The 20107-nt window shown below is 37.7% G+C and overlaps 1 protein-coding gene across 7 annotated transcripts; it reads right to left on the bottom strand.

Moving 5' to 3' along the window:
* Window positions 1-8: 8 nt before the first annotated feature.
* Window positions 9-17928, bottom strand: LOC18429302 (carbon catabolite repressor protein 4 homolog 1). Of its 7 annotated transcripts, none has more exons than XR_002280149.2 (14): window positions 17823-17928; window positions 17218-17582; window positions 9502-10261; window positions 8199-8285; window positions 8006-8089; window positions 7785-7871; window positions 7575-7661; window positions 2241-2294; window positions 1988-2079; window positions 1428-1542; window positions 1100-1250; window positions 708-864; window positions 518-584; window positions 9-328 (listed from the first exon to the last, which is right to left on the bottom strand). XR_002280149.2 is itself a non-coding variant. In XM_020664446.2 (13 exons), the coding sequence occupies exons 2-12, from the start codon at window positions 17373-17375 to the stop codon at window positions 719-721; spliced, it is 1821 nt and encodes a 606-aa protein (XP_020520105.1). In that variant the 5' UTR covers window positions 17376-17582; window positions 17823-17928; the 3' UTR covers window positions 359-584; window positions 708-718. The 7 variants fall into 7 exon arrangements, 2 of the variants coding, with proteins under 2 accessions (XP_020520105.1, XP_006838651.1); XR_002280150.2 differs by having other exon boundaries at window positions 9-250; XR_966499.3 differs by having other exon boundaries at window positions 518-570.
* Between the last annotated feature and the right edge of the window lie 2179 nt (window positions 17929-20107).

The following is a 20107-nucleotide window of genomic DNA, read 5'->3' as shown; positions in this document are numbered from 1 at the left end:
AGAGACAGTTTATAGCTTGAAACCCGGCATGACGCCCTTAAAAATGTCCATATTCCAACAGTGTGTCAATAAAAACATTGAATAATTACCTGAAACTAATTAATGGAGTGAGGAAGGGCCCTGAACATTGAACCCCTTCTAAAATCTCCAAACTACCTACCTCATCAAGAGTTTACTGCCAGAACTTGGCTCTGTTGAATGAACTATAGACTTTGGATGAGATTCTACTGCTTTCAAGTCCCCGGTGATCCTGCACACTCCGATAAAAAACTAAGAATCCTTCTTTCTCATGCCCCTTGCGAGAGTAGATTCAAATCTGTGAGGATAGCTGAAAAAGAAACAAAAAGAGCCATCCAGATTTTCCAATAATTTCTTAATGCATTTCATAATTATTATTATCATCAAAAGGGACTACAACTGACTGTGGAAATGCATTAAATACAGGTAACGAAGATCTCTCTCTCTCTCTTCACACCTAACACTGGAGGAGAGAAAAATCAGAGCTCATGGCCACTACCTTCCGCTACATCAAAAGCCAATCTCTTCCTTTCCCATCGTAAATCTCCAATCCTACAATAAAAACCCTAATAGGTAGGGAAATCACAAAAATATAGCCACAAATACTAACATCTTCAATAAAAATTTACTGAGGAAAAAAAAGAAAGTAAAAAAAAGACCACTGATAAAAACTGAGGAAAAATGCTTACATTGCTAAAAGCTAACGACGTGACCGTGGGTTGCAGCGAAACTCTGCTAAAAGTGCGATATGATCAGAAGACCATTCAGGAGAAGGAAGCGCCGTGTCTTTGCGTAAACTATCCTCATCCAAGAGCTCAAGCAACGATTCCACGGTCAGTGAATCCGCTGGATCATAAAAGAGAGCCAGATATATAAATAATAACATAGAAACTTCTCAACTTGTGAGAGTAGATACAAACAATTTCATGCTGTCCATGCAAGCGCTACATGTGTGTGAGAGAGATGACTGCTGAATGTTAATGAGTTGAGATCAGTATCATGCTATCCATGCAAGCAGTATGTACACAACAATCTCCGCATGTACACACACACACACAAAAAGGGAGAGAGAGAGATTTACCAGTGTAGAATATGTAATCAAGGGTGCCCAGGAAATCTCGGGTGCAGTTTGTGAACAAGGGCTCATTTGTCATAGGGTCAATTCGCCTGCGTTGTTGCTCTAAGCCCATACCAACACCCACCATTCTAGCAAAGGAAGAGTAAGCACTGACCTGTTCGAAGCAATAACCACAAACAATGGTTGGTTGGGAGAGGAGCACTAGAAGAACTGAATTCCACCAAGGAACTAAGCTTTCCAAGAATAGAGGATCTTTTCTTTTTCTTCTTTCTTAGTTGAGATGGGTAGAAAATGGAGTTCTCTTTAGGAAGGGTAAGAATAAATGGATTACCAAAGGAAGGCGATGATTTAGCTTTGAAGGGGGCCGCAGAATTCCTAGAGGGTCTATTGTTAAGTCCGGATGTGTTGACTCCACCTTCCCAGTCGCCAAGAGGGCATGAGGAGCACTGCAATCAAATCCCATATTCAAAATTGATTCCCTCACATCATAATTAAAGTTGAAAAATATATTTTCATGCTCTGCAGTTACACAGTAACTGTACATCACATCGACCATTATCAACAATGCACAACTGATGTCACCCATTCCTCCACTTGATTCCTCTTCGGTGGAGACACATTAATCTAAACCATCTCTAAATGACGACAGTTTTAGAGATGTGCAGTCTCGTGCTTGAAAACTGTGTGCATGCCATATTCAAACCCTAAAGAGAACTTTGATTCAATAATGTCCAAAAAAATCATTTCTCGCATCATCAAGGTGTGCCTCCTTGATGTACTAATGTAAATATCTAGAACACAAACAATGTGTGTGTTTGTAAGTACATAAGTGTGTGCAAGTGTGTTTGTGCATGTGTAAAATAAATTATAGAATTTAATAAATTACCATACCTCCCAGGCATTGAATTGAAATCACCACAGACCAACATCGGAATGTCTGCACTGACAGCAATTTTCTCCAGCCCTTTAAGCAGAGTATGAACCTAAATTATATCAGAAGCAGTCAGACCAACACTCCTAAAGAGCCCCCTCGTGCACGCGCACGCACACACAGACGCACGGATGCAAGCATGCAGCACAACACAACACACACACACACACACATCAAGAGAGAGAGAGAGAGAGAGAGAGAGAGAGAGCAAACCTGCCACAGCTTGACATCCTTAAGATCTTGATGGACATTTACATGAGTATTTGCCTGTCCACCAATATATCAGAAAATACATGGTTAGCATGACACCATCCATCCCAGAGGAAGAAAAACAGTCAAGCTCTAAATATTTTCATGGTGGAGGGGGGGGGGGGAGCTATCGAGAAGCAAACCATTCAACAAATAGAAAGGAAAAAAAATAGAGAAAGAGTCTTCTAAATAAGGCAAATATGGCAGTGAGCAGCTCCTATTATATTTCTCATATTCCAAAAAAGAATCCCTAAGCATTCAGTATAGTGGTCGGCAGATCTATCAGTATGGAAGAGGGAGGTCAAGGGTTTGAATCCTTGAAGTTTGTCCCGAAAAGCCTAAACCAGCACGCCTAGCCTTTTATGTAAAGAAAAGGCCCATCAATAATAAATTCATTTTTTTTGTTTTTGATGAACTATAAATTCAATTCAATTTTTGTTTGAGAAAGAAACGACAAAACAAGGCCAAATTGTCAAAATCAAAGGTGAGAAAAACAGACTACAAAGCAATGGTAAAAACAAAAGACCGATAAGACAAAAGAAATATGAAAAGGAAAGTGATCTAATAAAATCTTCCCTACTTCCAATCTTTCATTTTAAGCAGCCCCATTACTCTAAAACTTAAACCAACCCCTCCCCCCACCTATTTATTATTTTTTTTCTAGGTGAAGACAATGATTTGCATTACTTTATGTAAAAGTTACAAAAGATGTAAATGTTAACATCATCAAAAAAAAAAAAGTTACAAAAGATTTATAGGCATGTTATCAGGCCATATTTTGGCAACCAGAAACAAAAAATTGGCGAGGATAGAATTTGGAATGAATATCTTCAAGGGAACTTTGGGGTGGCTCCAATAGGTGACAAGATGACAGAAAGTAGACTTAGATCGACTGACCATGTGCAACACAGACCCAATACAACATTTGTTAGGATGAGCGATTCGGTTCAAGTGTAAGGCTCTAAAAGGGAAGGGGGAAGGACATGGATGGATGTAGTGAGAAAAAATATGGGAACTTATGGTCTTACTAAGGGTATGACCCTTGATAGAGCAGAATTGCATAACAGGATTTGTGTAGCCAACCCAAATAGTTGGGATAAAGCTCTAATGATGATGATGATGAAACAAAAAAATTGGTGCTTGAGAAGCACCTGATGTACAAAAAGTGGTGTTAGAGGCAGCAGACTGTACACAAGAGGAGGAAAAGCAAACAAAAAAACAAACCAAACAAACAAAAATGTCAAACTGATGGCAGAAAACTAATTAGGTTCGACTAGTGTCCCTAGCAGCCACTCCCTCCTTGGCCAATGTTCCAATTTTTATTTTTTTTCTCTCGAATTTGTCATTTTAAGTACATTTATTCCCCCCAAGCCCCAAGCCCCTTCTTCCTCTCACTACCCCATCCCATGTTTTGCACAAACCTCCATCTTATGTCTTTCTCTCTCCTCTCTCATTTTTCTATTTCCTCCTGTTCACTCTTACCCCTTCATTTCACCTTCAAATTGCTGAATAGAGCCTTCTGATCAAATTCTACAAATCCCAATTCTTATATTTCAATTTAATCCCCATTTCAACCCTCAAATCCCAACTCCAAAACCCTATGTTTCAGGCATAGTTGTTGGAAATGCCTAGGAGCCCGAATCGTTTTAGGAACCGGATCGCCGAATCACGGTTGGCTAAAAGATTCCTGTCTTAAGAATCGTTGTCCGTACAATAGGAATTGCTAGAAACGAGATTTCTAATTTTTGAGAATCGTATTTCGACCGAAATAGATCCAAGTTTCATCTACATATGGAATCAAGATTCCGTTCTCCTTGGAATCGAGATTCGCATCCCCCTGGAATCGACACTCCAAGAGTCAAGATTCATTAATATGTGGAATCGAGTTTCTGACATCTATGGAATCGAGTTTCTGACATATGTGGAACAGAGATATGTCGTTTCGAATCATGATTCTGACATATTTGAAATAAAGTTTCTGAAGTATATGGATCAGAGATCCATGCCAGTTTGAGATCAAGATTTACAATAATATGAACTATGGAACGCGTTTGACGACCCCTACTAGGAATCGAGATTTCATTTATACGGAGAAAGAAAACACAAGCACATCTTGAGCCGCATCAACTTTAGAACCTACATTGGATGTCTCTTATTAGAAAGTTTCCCAACTTTTAAAGTGATTGTGTTGACAATTGAACTTACAGCCATTATATACAAAGACAAGTATTTCTAAATTGTTATTTTGACTTCATTATTATAAAGACAAAATAGGATTATGTCTACACCATGGTTTTACTTTTAATTGTATGTGTTGTATTTACCAGTTATATTTTAAATTTAAAGTGAAGGCCATCCAGGGTGGCACAAGTAAAATAATGAAACCCTGCAACCACAAGAAGCATTCGAAGGAAAATTTCTACTACAATTGACGTGAAATCAAGATTTAATCCTTGCTAGAATCCAGATTCAATATATTTGGGAACGTCTACCCACAATTAATGGGTTCAAGTTTCTAAAGATGTGTTGGATCGAGATTTCAAAATTAAAGAATCGAGTTTCCTTGGTTCCAATAAATGGTTTCTAGAGAGATTTTGAATCGCGATTCCGACATTAAGGAATCTAGTTTCTTTGATTCCGAAAAATGGTTTCTAAAGATGTGTCGAATTGAGATTCCGAAATTAAGGAATCGAGTTTCTTTGGTTCCAAAATAGGGTTTCCGTGGAGATTCCTTAACGGAAACGCAGAATCGGGTTTCAGAACCGGAAACGCGAGGTCAGTGGAGAGATTCCGGTAAGTATGGTTTCAGGCTTCTAGCCATTAAGAAAAGCATTTTTGATGGCTGGAAAGCCATCTTTTCACAAGTAAAAGTAAAAACTCAGATTGTTAGTGGTTGGTTTTAGTTTGAGAATTCCTAGCTTTGCAAAGAAAACTGCTTTCGTCCATGGATGAAAAGAAAACCAATTCAGAACACTCTAAAATGTGGTTTTATGGACACCATAGATGAGAAGAAACCAAGTTCAAAACCACTTTTCGAATGATTTTTCATGCACCGAAACCATTATAATGTTAATTGATCGTCAAAGCAACTAATTCTTGAGTAGTTTAGGGTGGGGTGGGGTGGGGAGGGGTGGGGCTGGCAGTTATCAGGCGTTATTGGAGGAGTAAATGGGTGATTTTAGTTTGAAATTCTTGGTTTTCAAAGTAGCCGATCCCCTGGTTTTTTGCAAAGAAAATTGCTTCTCCATTGAGAAGAAGAAACTCAATTCAAAAGCCATTTTTTCAAGTAGTGTGCCTTTGTTTTTGCTGTTTTAGATCTTTGCAGTTTTAGTTTTTTTGCTGGTTTCTCTTTCTTGTTTTTAGAGTGTCACATTGGTTGATGACTTTTATTTGTCCCCTCGGTTGCTTTGTACCTTTGTAATTCTTGTGTCCTTCAATACAATGTTAAGATCAATAAAAAAAGTAGTTCTCCGAGATCCGTAACCACCATTGATTCAATGACCTATTCTTCCTATCTAATTTGTGATCACAGCAATGAATTCTGGATTGGTTTTGGGGAGGGTGCGGCTGGTGGTTATCAAGCATTTTTAGAAGTGTTGTCATGCCAAAAAAAAAAAATCACCAGAAAACCATTTTCCACAATTCCTGGCAAAAGAAAAAATACGAGAGGACGAGAGGACTCTACTCCTAATATCGGTTTCTTCCTCTCTAGTGATAATCATTTTGACCACAAAACCTATTGACGAAACAAAACCAGATCACAAAAGGGAGGGAGGGATTCGGGAAAATGGCGGGTGGGGTAGAGTAAAAAGAGTAAAAGCAGGTTAGGACATGAGGTTAATAAATATGGGTCCTGAAAAGGGAATGAGAGTTGCGGAATAGGTTGGGTAAAGATTTAAAAACAAATTAACAGCGCCACTTGAAAGAAAATAAATGGGGAGGTTGTGTTTGGAAGATAACAATTTTCGGAATATTCAAAAAAATATAACAATTTTGGGAGGATTTTATTTCACAATACCCAAAAAAATATAAGAAGATGGTGCTCCTTTCATTGTTTTTCTAGATACTCCAGTACATGGTTTAACAAAACGGCTCGCCTAGCGCCTCGACGACTTGTTAAGTGCCAATGGTCCCTAGCCCGCCTCACCTAGCCCTGAGCAGGGGAGTTTTGACGCCAGTTCATTAGCAGCCCCCCCCCCCTCTCTCTGCAGGCTTTTTGGAAGATATAAATTTGCCCATGAGGGCATTTTGGGTCGTTTTGACCCATGAAAAAGGAAGAAAAGGGTATTTTGGGGATATTCTAAACCCTCTAAAGTGAAAAAACTCAATCCTCAACAAGGCCACTTGAAAGAAAAGAAACGGGGATGTTGTGTTTGAAAGATAGCAATTTTGGGAGGATTTTATTTCACAATAAAAAATGGTGCTCCTTTCATTGTTTTTCTAGTTACTCGAGTACATGGTTCAACAAAACGGCTCGCCTAGCACCTAGACGGGCGGCTAAATGCCAATGGTCCCTAGGCCGCCTCACCTAGCCCTGAGCAGCGGAATTTGTGCGCCAGTTCATGGGCGCCCCACAAGGCAGGCTAGTCGCGTGCCGTGAGGCTTTTTGTAAGAAATCAATTTGCCCATGAGGGCATTTTGGGTCGTTTTGACCCATGAAAAAGGAAGAAAATGGTATTTTGGGGGTATTCTAAACCCTTTAAAGTGAAAAAACTCAATCCTAAACCCTAAATATTGTATTACTAGTACTAGAGATCCGGGATGGAAATATTGATTTACACTATGGACTTATTTATGTTTTTTATTATTTCAGTTATTCAAAGTTTGGGACATGTTACCAATATTCATGTACATATAATTACATAAAAAAGCTAGAATATATATATATATATATATATATATATATATATATATATATATATATATATATATATATATATATATGCAACAAAAGAAATGCAAAATTGACACAAATTTCCGCATATATGTAAGTTTGGATAGCACATAAAATGCATATTTTTTAAAATGTCACCTAAGGGTGCCTGAGATTCTGGGCTGCCTAGGCATTGGGGGCCCTAGGCCAGGCCGGCTGCCTACCGCATTTTGGAACCTTTCTTTAGTACAACCATCCATCAGCCCCCACCTTTTTCTTTTTTAGAAAGATGAAAATACCATAGAATGCAGCTTCCTAATCTTTGCTTCTTGTTTCTAAAACCCGGAAGCAAAAAGAATTATACAACAGGTGAGTTATCGGACTCATACTTAGAATTAACAAGCAAAGAAGGTAAAGGTACACACCACACAAAGAAGCTGCCTTTTTCCAGGGGCCTCAGGACCATGATTACCAAATTTCGCTTCCAACACCACAATCAAAGCAACATTGTCCTACACATGAACAAAAAGTATGAGAAAAAGAACTCTAGAAAACAGAACCACGGAGTAGAGGAGATAAATCTCTTCCAGCACATGAGAGAAAAAAAAGAGAGAGAAAGTCCTTGACCAAACCACCTTAAGCAGCCGGTTGAGAGCATTTTTCCTCTGAGCGACAGGAACCACAGCCTCAGTTAAAGATTGAGCCGCCTTATTGAACTCAACCTGCAGACGAGTTGTATAAATCTTTATCACTCTCCTAAAATTTTGTTTCACTAAGGACATATACGAAAAGCCGCTTAGCAAATTTAAGGTCAGACAAAATATCCTCCAGTATTGAATCAATGAATCATATATACCTCGTATTTTTTAACTAAGGAAAACCGGTCTCGGCGGAAAAAAGTTGCACAACCATCAATTGCATAAACAGTGCCAGTGTAAACCTGCAAAACAATTAGATGTTATTTCAGATACCTCAAAAAAAAACAAAAAAAAGCCATACAATCTACAAAGTTCAAAACTTCCATAAGCAACATGAGTGGCTATAACAACCTCAGCTGTCTTTCTTTTGTACACAGCCGTATAGCCATGTTTCTCAAGTTCTGGTGCAAAATACTCTTCAAAATGGTCACTTTGAACCTGAAAATCAGATATCCAACAACACTCATAAGCTCCTTTTTCTAGTTAACTCCTAACTCCTAAGGCCTTAGCGCCCCTCCCCTTTCCCCAAAAAAAAAACAAAGAAAAAAAACACAACACACACACACAAAAAAAAGGTCTTAAGTGCATGGCTTCCTACAAATGCAATTTGGCACGTTATGTAGAGATCCCAAATAATTGGGATAACGCTTGGATGATGATGACGATGACGACGCTGATGTAGAGATCCAAGAGAAGTCCTAAGTGCTCACTGAATATGAAGATTTTAGCAGCTCTGATGGGGCCACAAGTATGAAGTTTTCGGGTTTCTTTTCTCTTTTATCCTTGTCAAGCTTGAACACTACAAAGACCATCACTTCAGAATTGTGTATCTGATATGAAGCACATATCAGATACACAATGTGTTTCAGCTTTGAAGTATTCTAGTTTAGGCTCATTTTCAGTACATTTAGGTTGTATTGTCTACCGTCTACAAAGCACAGAACAAGATTTCCGTTCTTGTCAGTTCTTCGTATGCTCCATGTGCATGGGAAGCACATTTAGGTGATTTTTCATTGCACTAAGATTCTATCTTAAGTTGTTTACGTTCCTCATATATCATCTCAGATCTAGTAAGCAGCTGCAAAGGGGACCATTAGAGATTGACACTTTGTTGTCAATAAGGCAATTTGTAACCACAATATCTTACTGTGACAGTATAATTGAAACCCTTTAAGGTAATTTGTTGTATTATATGTGCAATAGGTAGTATAAAACTAGTTTGCCTCAAATGAAACATAAGACATTTTGACATGCAAAGACATATTCTCATGTTTAGGGGTGTGATTAAAAAGTTCAATGGACCAGATCTCACCAAAATACCAATATAACAGTTATGCCACAAAGAAGCATAAAATGGAGTAACTTAAAAACCTTATGTTGCATGCTTGCTTACCAACCAAACATCTAAAGAGCGAGTATACTGACTACGGAAAACTGGTCATCATGGATCCAATGAAATAATGCATGATAACAGTGAGAGTGAAACCATTCTGGTGGGTCCAGCCGTCCATAACCCTCCATAAATGGCCCCAATGACCCATGTTTTCCATAGTTCATCAGCTTATAGTGTACTTTCCCAAACAAATACATGCACAAAAACATATATGGTGGACATTTGTGCATGATCTCCGTAAGAAACATTTGATGAATGTACCTCTTGAAGACACAGAATGTCCGCATGATAACCCACTATCTCCCTTAAAAGGTTTTGCCTTCGATAAGTCCATGACAGGGCCCATGATGGGCAATAGCTGTATACATCATTTGCAGCATAAACATCTGCAAGAATATTATAAGAGAGCACTGTAAAGGATCCTGAAGTACCCCGACCATCTGAATCCAAATGCCCAACTAGGTCAACCCCGCTAACTGGAATCAAGCGCCTTGGAGTAGGTGAAGGTGCAGGGATAACCCTTGAAGTCAAAAGGGTACTCACAGGTCCCACTGATATTCTAGTATCAGCATCTATTGCTACACATTCTAACTTGAGAACGTGCCCTATATCATCAGCACTTGGTGTATAAGTCTTCGAGCGCCCCACCTCAACCCAAGCCTCACCACTAGTTCTATCAGAAGTGGCCGAAGAATAAATAGGAGTGGAACCATTGTTCATGATAGGGCTTGGATTTGTGGCTGATGTTGAACTAGAGAGTGATGGATTGGTCACAACAGCACCACTACTATTAAACCGATACAGCTCCTCCTCTTCAGTCCCATTTTCATTTAGAGCATTTGCTGCACGTTCATGCAAAGCACGATGATGTTGCCATGCATCTGAAAAGCATTTTGACGAACAGTGGTAACTCTTGGTAATTGGAATTTTTGCTTTCACACAGCCTAGACACTGCAAAGTTGCCTGCTCGGATGGGTGTACACTGCACACTGCAACTTTTTTGTCACTCTGCATACGGTACCTACGAAAGAGAGAGAGAGAGAGAGAAAGAACAATGACAGTAACCCATGTCAGCTAAATACTGATATTTTTTCCCCAACAGCCAATAACAAGAGAAAATGGAAAACTCAATTCCATGGTGAATAAATCTCAACATGGCATCGGTAGTAATACAGTGACCAATTTAAGATATTTTGCTCAATATGCTACTTGCATTTCCATAAAGTAAAATGTGGATGATTGTGTGGCTAAGATATGAAAATAAAAAGTGGTTATCTTTTCTGTAAGGAAAATAACCAAATTAATATAGTAATTGAGATTTTGTTCATTTATTTTTGGGGCCGGCTCCAGTGGCCCACAGACAAACGATAAACACATTGGTGCCAATGGATTGGTGGAGAGAGTGACGGAGGGCTCTCCAAGATTTGGACTAAGGTAATAACAGAGCTCTCAATCCTATGACCGGAAGTGACAGCCAATTTCTTCACAATGGGCAATCAACCTATATAATAATTTGCGTTTATTTTCCCCCTTTTCTGGGTGATAGCTCCATAAAAGAAGTTCAAAAAAGCATACATATGGTGGCAATTTGTATTAAATTCCCAAATGGGTCTTAGTTACCAACAAATTTTCCAACTTCTCTGGCACAAAACTTTATTTCTTGGGCCCTTGATTTATGTTCAAAGGATTATCAAGAGATATTGTTATGCATACGTAACCATCCCAAGTCTCTGCTCCTCCCCAGAACTGTCTGTGCATGGACTCGAAGAATTTTCTGTCAGTGTGATCATAGGACTCTTCCATGTGATTCTAATAAAACACACAGCACTCCAGATTCATACCTCAAATCAATAATTTTGTGAACAACCGAGACTCCTTCCAAGATCTATTTCTCTTTCACACAATGCACTTGGCTGGGGAAATGATTAATAGCATAATGAGGTCCTATCTCTGGTCAAGCTGACTAGTTCATATTAAACTTCCTTCTTTATAACTTGTCAGTCCAACCACAAAGCAGCTCTAGGTTCATTTCCTTGAGTTCTAAATATTTACGGTGGGTAACCAGTCCTTAACATAACCCAATCACTCGCCTACAGATTCCATCCCTTATCACTGGGGCCACTTCCCTCATAGTGATCATGTTGAGATGTTGTTGCCCAAGCAGGTATAAGCAGTAGACGGCAAAACATGGCTACTCTTATCACATGCTTTGAAGTTTGAACCATAACGCCCCGAATATTTGTCTCCAACTATATACCTCGCTCTCAAATTTGACCCTCTCTAATTCTGTTTTCGTAAAATTTGTCTGATACCTCCATGTTGCCTTGATCCCCCATTCACACTAGAAGCTTCCAAGTATTGATGTTTTTAGATACATATTATTCCAGACTAAAAGCTTCCAGTTAACCATTCTGAGCTTCTTATAGACCCATAGGGTCTATGTTTGTCAAGTGCTTAACCCACTATTTTCATAAGTTCTTTAAAACGAGATGCTTGAGCCCCATGTAAGTTAAATATGATCAGGTCTCAATTGTGCCAATTTTTCATCCGAATCCAGACAATTATTAATTATTCTCAAACCAGATTCACTCAACAGTTGGTTCAAGTAAAGAATGAACCTCCTGGGGAAGTTCAATTGAGGCATACAGATGTCGTGCTAATGTAGGAGCTAGCCTTTCTTTCACGGGAAACCTACGGTGTTGTGGCTACATTAAATTACTAAGGGGTGCCATAAAAAGAATTCTCACTTCAGCCCTCCACTGAAAAATCTTCACAGAATTCTGGTATATTTGAACCACATGTATCAGTCAACATCCATCCACCCCAACCAGTTTCATCAACCTCCCGTTGATCGTGCTCCCAACAAAATAAGACTTGCTCCAAGGTCCCACATACATCACTGATTAGTTTTGACTGTAGAGGCTGTCTACTCAATGTTGCTCTAGTACAGAAGCTATCTCTCAAACACACCATAAAATTCTGTTTAGACAAAGGTTTTTTTAACTCTACTTGGCAACCAACCTGGCCAAGTTACTCGAGCAGAGTTTCAGTCGACTCACCCGAGTCCGTGACAAATTGGAAAATGCCTAAGAAAAAGTTTAAAAAATAAGGAAACATATATAAAAAAAAACTATAAAAATCAAGAATAACAAAGAAAATAATAAACAATAGAAAATGCATATAAAAGTTGAGAAAAGTTTCAAAAAGTAAAAAAGAAAAAAACAGTTTAAAGACTATTTTCTCAGAAAAATTAGAAAATATAGAAAAATAAGAAAATATAAAAAAAGATAAAACCCTAAAAGTATAAACAAAACTAAATATATTATTAGTATAGTATTTTTGAGAACAGTTAACATTTATATTGAAATGAAGGAGAGACATACAAGCAGTTGTCCAGGGAGCCTTTGGACCCCCGGCAAAAAGGAATGGGTCAGAAGACCATATACAAAAACCAAAATGGGTTATAAACTCCCCTTACAGTGGTATTAGAAATGCCAAAAAATGGGTTATTATTAGTATAGTATTAGAAAATAAAACTTTTCGTCAAGGAAAGATCTTTCCTTCGAGGCTCAAGGGATAAAAAACATTTCTTTTCCCTTCCTGTTAGATCAAAACAAGCTTCTAGAGCTATCAGAGATAATTCTTTGATTCTTTAACTTCAATGAAATTGAAATCAAAATAATACAATAAAAAATAGTATAAGTAATTTTCAATGGATTTAATAGAAAACATCTCTTATGCCCTCTCCTATCCTTCCTAGGCGTCCACATGATTGGGAGGTCACCATAATTACAAAAGGATATTTGAACTAAAACACCCATGCAATGAAAATCCATTTAGTATATGAAACACCAGTGCATTACAATCTCTAAAACAAATGTGTGCAGGCACCCATGCAAAATGGGTATTTGAAATTTAGGTCTGGATATTCGTCCTTTTACTTGGAGAATCATTTCTACCAAAGAAATAGCAATTCCTCACTAGTTAACTAACTACATTAGCATTAGACTTAAATTATCTGGTGTAATCATATCACATAAGAAACTAGCTGCATAAATATAAAGTTGTCAATATAGATGTCCCAGACTTCCTGATCAAAAATATACTAAGACCCTCAACCATTTCAATCAAAGGCCACTAAGCTGCAGTACTTCTTCAAGCCAGGTTCGACTCCTCTGTCTCCCTAAGAAAATCCACCTACATCATGTTTGTCATAATATATGTGAATTAAAGTATTGATTGATGGGAATTCCATAGTAAAAACATGTTAAAATTTGCATACAAATGTATTAAACGTGAGGATAAAGGATGCAATTGTACATTTTCAGAAATTGAACAGTCATCTCACTTTCTTAACAAAATATGAGAATTATTGGAATAATATGACTAATTACTTGTTTTACAAAGGCAGCAATCAAGCAAAATCAGAACCCAGCTTGTATTCAGGATATATTCTTGGTTGCTCTACAGGAACTAGATGAGATCTCCAGTATAAGACATAACTAGATGAAGCTGATAAGTGATACATCCAAAAATTGGAGAGAGAAACATTAACTGAGTATCCAACAGATGGAAATCTCATCCCTGATAGCAAAATACTAATGTCGTAACTCAAGTAGTCAAATCCTCAACAGATGGAAGCATTAAAAGGGATTAAAGAAAAAAAATGAGAAAGAGGACAGATTGCCAGACATCTGGTGATAGAAGTATGGGTTCTAGAATGGGGCATCTGCATGGCACATGCATAACTGAAACATCATCTGAAAACATTATATACAATGCTGGAAGTGGCCACTAATTCCATGCCTTTTTCTTTTTTTTTATTGTAGAAAATACAACCCTTCATGTAATGTGGAAATGGTATGCCCCTCTAGATCTTCATCACCCAGTCAAAATAAAAATATAATAAACCTTGTATCATATTGAAAGAAGAGAGCATAAAGAGTTGCTCTTTTTTCTTCAAAGAAAAAATTGTATAAATTAATATTCAAAGGCTTCCTCTCTTTCTGAATGTTAAAGAGACCTGTATTATTGGGCTCCGACCGGCCACCAAACCAGAGAGAGGTTTGGACTAGTCAAAACCAGTCCAACCACTATTTAACATGGTTGGACAGGATTTTAGAGAAAGAAAAAAGAAAAAATAGTTTAAAAATGTAAAATCTATTAAAAAAAATTTCCAACTGCATTTAGCTAGTCGAACCGGTTAAAACTAGCTAGTCTTAGCCGGTCGAATGGTTAAAACCGGCTGGCATGAGAAGCCAAAATTGGTCAATCGTCACTTATGACTAATTTTCCATCAAACCTGATTTCTACCTTGGACCTGACCGGCCAAGGCATCAGTCAGCAATCGGACCACTATTTCGTTTTGGTCTTGATAACTATAAAAGAGGCTTGCTTCACTAACATGGGTATAACGAATCAACTCCAATAACAAACATCCCTCACAAATTCCTATATATGCCATCTTAACTCCTTGCAGTAAAATAATTTAAAGTTATTAGTCCATACATTGTATTCAAAATCTCACAAGAATTTCCCTAAAAAATTAAATTTTCTAAATGTACACACGCTTTGAAATTAAAAAATTACATTCACAGACCCACACTAGGATTTGGTTGGTATGGCAACCGGTACTGGTAACTGTACACTAGGGCAAAACGATATCATGTGTGCTTTGTTTACATGCATCATTTAGTTACATGTTTGATTGGGTATAGTATCAGTACAGACACATGTAGAACATCGATAACAATCAGTATCTAGCTGCAAAGTGGTGGAGAGGTTTAGTTAAGCATGTAATGGGGGCTAGACAAGCATAGAGAGAGGGGGGGGTAATATTGCAAGAAGGATCCAAGGGTTCTAAGGAGGCCTAGTTCAAAAAGAAATTTGATGAAGAGAAGGGAATGGGGTGTACAAATGAGGAGCAAGATTGGTGAGACATCATTTGCATAAAGGTTCAAACATCGAAGTTTGTAACAAGAACAAATTGAGCTGACCTACCAACAATCGTAGGAAGAGTTTACTACGAAAGCTAGAAAAGACTCTAAATTGAAGTGATTGGGAAGACAATGAACCCATGGTCACTACCTAGACCCATCAATATATATCATTTATTTCCCATCATACCCGGTCCCTATGATAATGAGTATTTACGTCGAGGACTAGTACAAAACATCAGGGAAATGCTTTGGAAATTTATGCCAGTAGCTCTAGAAACATGTTTCAAATTTCGCTAGGAATTGCTTCAAGTATCTCAAGAATCCATATCTAGTAATACTAGAAAATGTTTCCAAACCACTAGAGAACCATCTTTTGTCCCGCAACAGCTTCCTACTCAATGCTCTTATAGTTTATAGTTGATACACATATGGATTAATCTGAATTCTTTTTTCTATTGGATTTTGGATACTCCGGACTTGTGCACCTACACTAGATTAAACATTTTTTATACTAGCAAGATTTGGGTAAATTTGGGTTCAAGCCCATGACTCAATTGGATGCACTGGTTGCAACCTTGAGGTTTTGGCTTCCAAGTTTGAGTCCATCTTTCCTAACTCTGCCATGGCCGGTCCCCAGCTCAGTGAAAGGATCTTGATCAAAATGTTATACGTGCATGCTAGGGCATTCCCTATAAGCGAAGCATTATACCAGCACCCGAGTGCAATGAGAAATGAGCAAGGGTTAGGATGGAAGTAGTGAGAAGAGATATAGTGACCCATGGTTAGACTCGGGGTATGGCTCTTAATAAAGCGGAATAGTTGAACAGGATTCGTGTAGCCGACCCCAAATAGTTGGGATTAGGCTCAAATGATAATCATAACGATGACAAGATTTGGGTAGATCTTGTGAATAAGTCCTCTAATTAGGAGTAATCATTAAGGCCTTACTCAAAAGTGATGACAATCGTGTCATTCTTACATGAGGATTTTCGGAGTTGTCACGACCAAATATATGAGAACGAAGGCAATGCATTTGCATACGCATATTAAATATGTTTTAACTTCATTACTATGGGAATAGGGATACAGGCATTAGTATGTTGAAGATGTCAAAGCAATCATCACACAGTGTAATTACAGTAAACCCATCAAGTATCAAGATAAAATTACATAATTAAGATTACATGGCAAAAACAGGACGGGAGTGACCTAGCAAAGCCCGGGCCAACCTAGCCAAAGAAAATGTGATACCAATAGAAAACATGCTTGGATATTCAGTTAAAAAAGTCCCTACTCCCTAGTGCAGATTATCAATATGAGGCATAGTTATTTACCTAATTCCCATATGTTGTCCCAAATTATACCTTGTGTCATTCCTCCCTCGTGTCATCGCTCCCTCACACTCACACCCCTCACACTCACACTCTGTATCAGTAAATAATAGTGGTCCTAGAATTTAAAGGGTTCAAGTGATTTAGGGTATTCAATCGTCAAGACCATGATATCCTCGATTGACCCTTTTTATGGCATAAATGCATTTATCATTAGCATTCAACATACATATGCGCAATTCCCACCTATTTGCACATACACAATTCAAACCTATTACATGAAGAGGTCAGTTCGATTCAAGCAAGGCATAAAAACGAAACAGCACAAAGGTTCACTTATAAAAGCACAAGACTGTGAAGTGATAAGAATTTCTATATCCAGTGATTGACTACCCTGAATCAGCTATCCCATGCCATGTTCAACTCACAAGTACAGTAATCCTAATCTCCAAATCAACAAAAATGAAACCAAGAGGAAAGTTCACAGGAATACAAAACAGGGAACAAAAAGCCTGAAACCCCAAACGCAAGAGACAGTGCGTGTGTCCAATTGAAAAATAAAAAAAAAAGAAACCCAGAACAAGCGACAGTGAAGGGGGGAGGGGGTAGAAATCAACTCATCACTTGTTCTAGAGAGAGAAAAACTCAAAAGGCCACAACAAGAGACAGAGATATATAGATAGAGAGAAAGGGAAATCAAAACCTACCATTTGTACCTCAGGTAGAACCCATCTACCGGCTCTGGTTCAAGGGCATCATCAGTGGTGATGGAGTTATCAGCGCGTCTCAAAAGCACATAAGGTGTGAGCTCACACCCCACGATAGGTATATCAGACGGGAGATGAACGCGAAGAACACTCAGCATGCTTCTGATCCAAACAATACAAATAACAATCCTCCTCCTCTTTCTTCCCTCCCTATTCCTCTTCTCGACCCCGACAAAATACCAGAGAAAAAAAAACCACCACCACTATCACAGGAATAACTAGTAAAACATAGGCGGAAACCAGGCGGATCCGCCATTACTTTACCTTGAACTCCGCCAGTTTTCGCATCAATGGAAAGCCAACACCTGCAAATGTCTCAGATGAAGAGAACCAGTCTCTCTAACCCCAAAAACTAGAAGACCCAATAGTAGAGAGAGAGAGAGAGAGAGAGAGAGAGAGGGTTTTGTTTTTGTGGTGTGATTTGAATGAGAAGAAGAAGTGGAGTTTAGGGGTTGAGCAGTCGATGAGAGAGAGAGAGAGAGAGGGGGAGATGGGAGAAATGAAAAAGGGATGAGAAAGATTTAAAAAGGGGAGGCGAAGCTGACCTTGAGTTTCTTCCGTCGCCGCTCTCTCTCGCTCTCTACTTCTAACTTTCTCTCTCTACTTCTCGCTTTGTCTCTCTTCGTGGCTGCTCCTCTTTCTGGCCCTTACGTCTCCTTTCCTCTCCGCTCATATCATTTTGTTTCATTTTTCAGGAGTAGGCCAAGGTCCTTCTCAAATGAATTTGATTTTCATACCAACTTTCTCTCTAAGTAAATCCATAATAAGTCAATGAATGAGCATTAGACCATTATCCATCCACTTTGTTATAACTTACTATATTTGATTTGAATGGTTTCCAAGTTTTTTACTTAATAATGTGATTGATCTTCTAATTAACCCCAAAACAGAGATTAATCTTTATTATCGAATATTGCTGTACTGGATGCGTGTTGGATATACTACATCTTGAGGTACTTACTGTCCTTTTCATGTGATGGACGGTGGATATTACCAGCACGTATATCAGAAGATTGAGCATCAAATGGGGATTATGGATGTGGAAAACCATAAAAAGTAGGTTTGAAGCCCGGCAAATAGAGTATAACGTAAAGCATTACTTAAGGAAAAAGTTTATATAGTGTGAGGATCTAAACAATCAAATTAGGGCACACATCAAAAACTTCACTAGAAGAGGTTGGTTTGATGCCCAAATATCCTCAAATTGATCATCTCGGCCTCAAGATGTACGGACATGAGAAAAAAAAAATGGATTTCAAGTTTTGGAAATAGTGCATCTTATAGCGCATTTTTAGACCGTCAATTTTAAAGATTTTGAAGTTTTCATAGATCTGCTCAATCCACACTACCTTTTAATATTGAAATTTTATAATTAGAGATAAAAATATATTTTAAGGCTATCACGAAGATTCCCAATATTGAAACCACATTTCTCGAGACTATTTCAATGTGTGTTTTACATTGAATGTTTAGAGCCTCGGCTCTAAACAAACTGCAACCTTACTTTAGAATGTTCATTTTTTAAGTGTTAGATATGCCATTTTAAAGCATAGCTTTAAATGAATTTTTAGCTCTAAAAAATGGAGTGTGGTGTGCAGTTTGAAGCCCCGAATCTCATAATCAGGGTAAAAATAGATTTTCATGTCAATATAGAAGTTTCATTCCCGGAAATTGTATTTGTTGTGGGGTGTTTTTTGAGGTGCGACTATATTTTTATTGCAAAACCTAGACTTCATACTATCTGCACCGACACGTATTTTTATTTGGACGCGGTTTGTATAGAGCCTAGGCTCTAAACAATCATATTATAGCCTACCTTCAAATAGTATAGAGAAATGTGGTTTTAATATTGAAAATCTTTGTGATAGCCTTAAAATATATTTTCATCTAGCTTTAAAAATAGTGTAGGTCGACAAATATATGAAAACTTGAAAATCTTGAAAATTGATGGTCCAAAAATGAGTTACAAAATATTACTATTTTCAAAACCTGAAATACATTTTTTTCTCATGTTCATGCATCTTGACGCTGAGATGATCAATTGGAGGATATTTGGACATCAAAACAACCTTTGCTAGTAAACTTTTTGAGGTTGGCTCTAATTTGATTGTTTAGAGCCTCGGCTCTATATAAACTTATCCCTTTATATTTTGTGGTAAGTAATATAACAAACGGTGTGGTTTGTATAGAGCCTAGGCTCTAAACAATCAAATTATAGCGTACCTTCAAATCATGTCTAGAAATGTGGATTCAATACTAGAGATTTTGTGATAGCCTTAAAATATATTTTCATAATTATTTTTCAAATTTAAAGCTTCAAAAATAGTGTACATCGACAAATCTATGAAAACTTGAAAATCTTGAAAATTGATTCTCCAAAAATGCGTTGCAAAATATACTATTTTCAAAACTTGAAATCAATTTTTTTCTTATGTCAATGCATATTGATGTCTAGATGATCAATTTGAGGATATTTGGGTATAAAAAAAACCTCTTCTAGTGAACGTTTTGAGGTAGGCTCTAATTTGATTGTTTAGAGAATCGGTTCTATATGAACTTTTCCCTATAACAAAAGGCCCATTAACACATATCGAATATTTCATAACATGAAGGAATTATATATCTGTAATAAAAATGCCAAACCATTATCCACATCTCATTGTCATGTCTAGGGGCCATTTGGTACCTAGAAATGTATTGTATAAATATATTACTAGCCAAATTTATTTTCTAAAAATAGGTTTTTGTTATTTAGGTAGTTCAACTTGGGAGATACATTACTATCATTTGGCTATGTCTAGAAGAAAGATTTAAACAGCATTCATAGTTT

Source organism: Amborella trichopoda, chromosome 3 (assembly GCF_054954075.1).
Source record: "Amborella trichopoda isolate Santa Cruz 75 chromosome 3, AtrichopodaSantaCruz75HAP2 v2.0, whole genome shotgun sequence".
In the NCBI taxonomy this organism is placed as follows: Eukaryota; Viridiplantae; Streptophyta; class Magnoliopsida; order Amborellales; family Amborellaceae; genus Amborella; species Amborella trichopoda.
The sequence above is the reverse complement of the archived record's forward strand: the minus strand, read 5'-3'. Positions and strand labels throughout refer to the sequence as shown.

Bases quoted from the DNA above. Each gene is read 5' to 3' on its own strand.
- LOC18429302 (XM_020664446.2), bottom strand. From the start codon at position 17,375: ATGCTGAGTGTTCTTCGCGTTCATCTCCCGTCTGATATACCTATCGTG. The intron at 2,295-7,574 runs GTGTGTACCTTT...ATTGGTGGACAG, and splicing joins AAAGGCAGCTTCTTTGTGTG to GCAAATACTCATGTAAATGT. The intron at 1,251-1,427 runs GTAATCCATTTA...TGCTTCGAACAG, and splicing joins TAAATCATCGCCTTCCTTTG to GTCAGTGCTTACTCTTCCTT.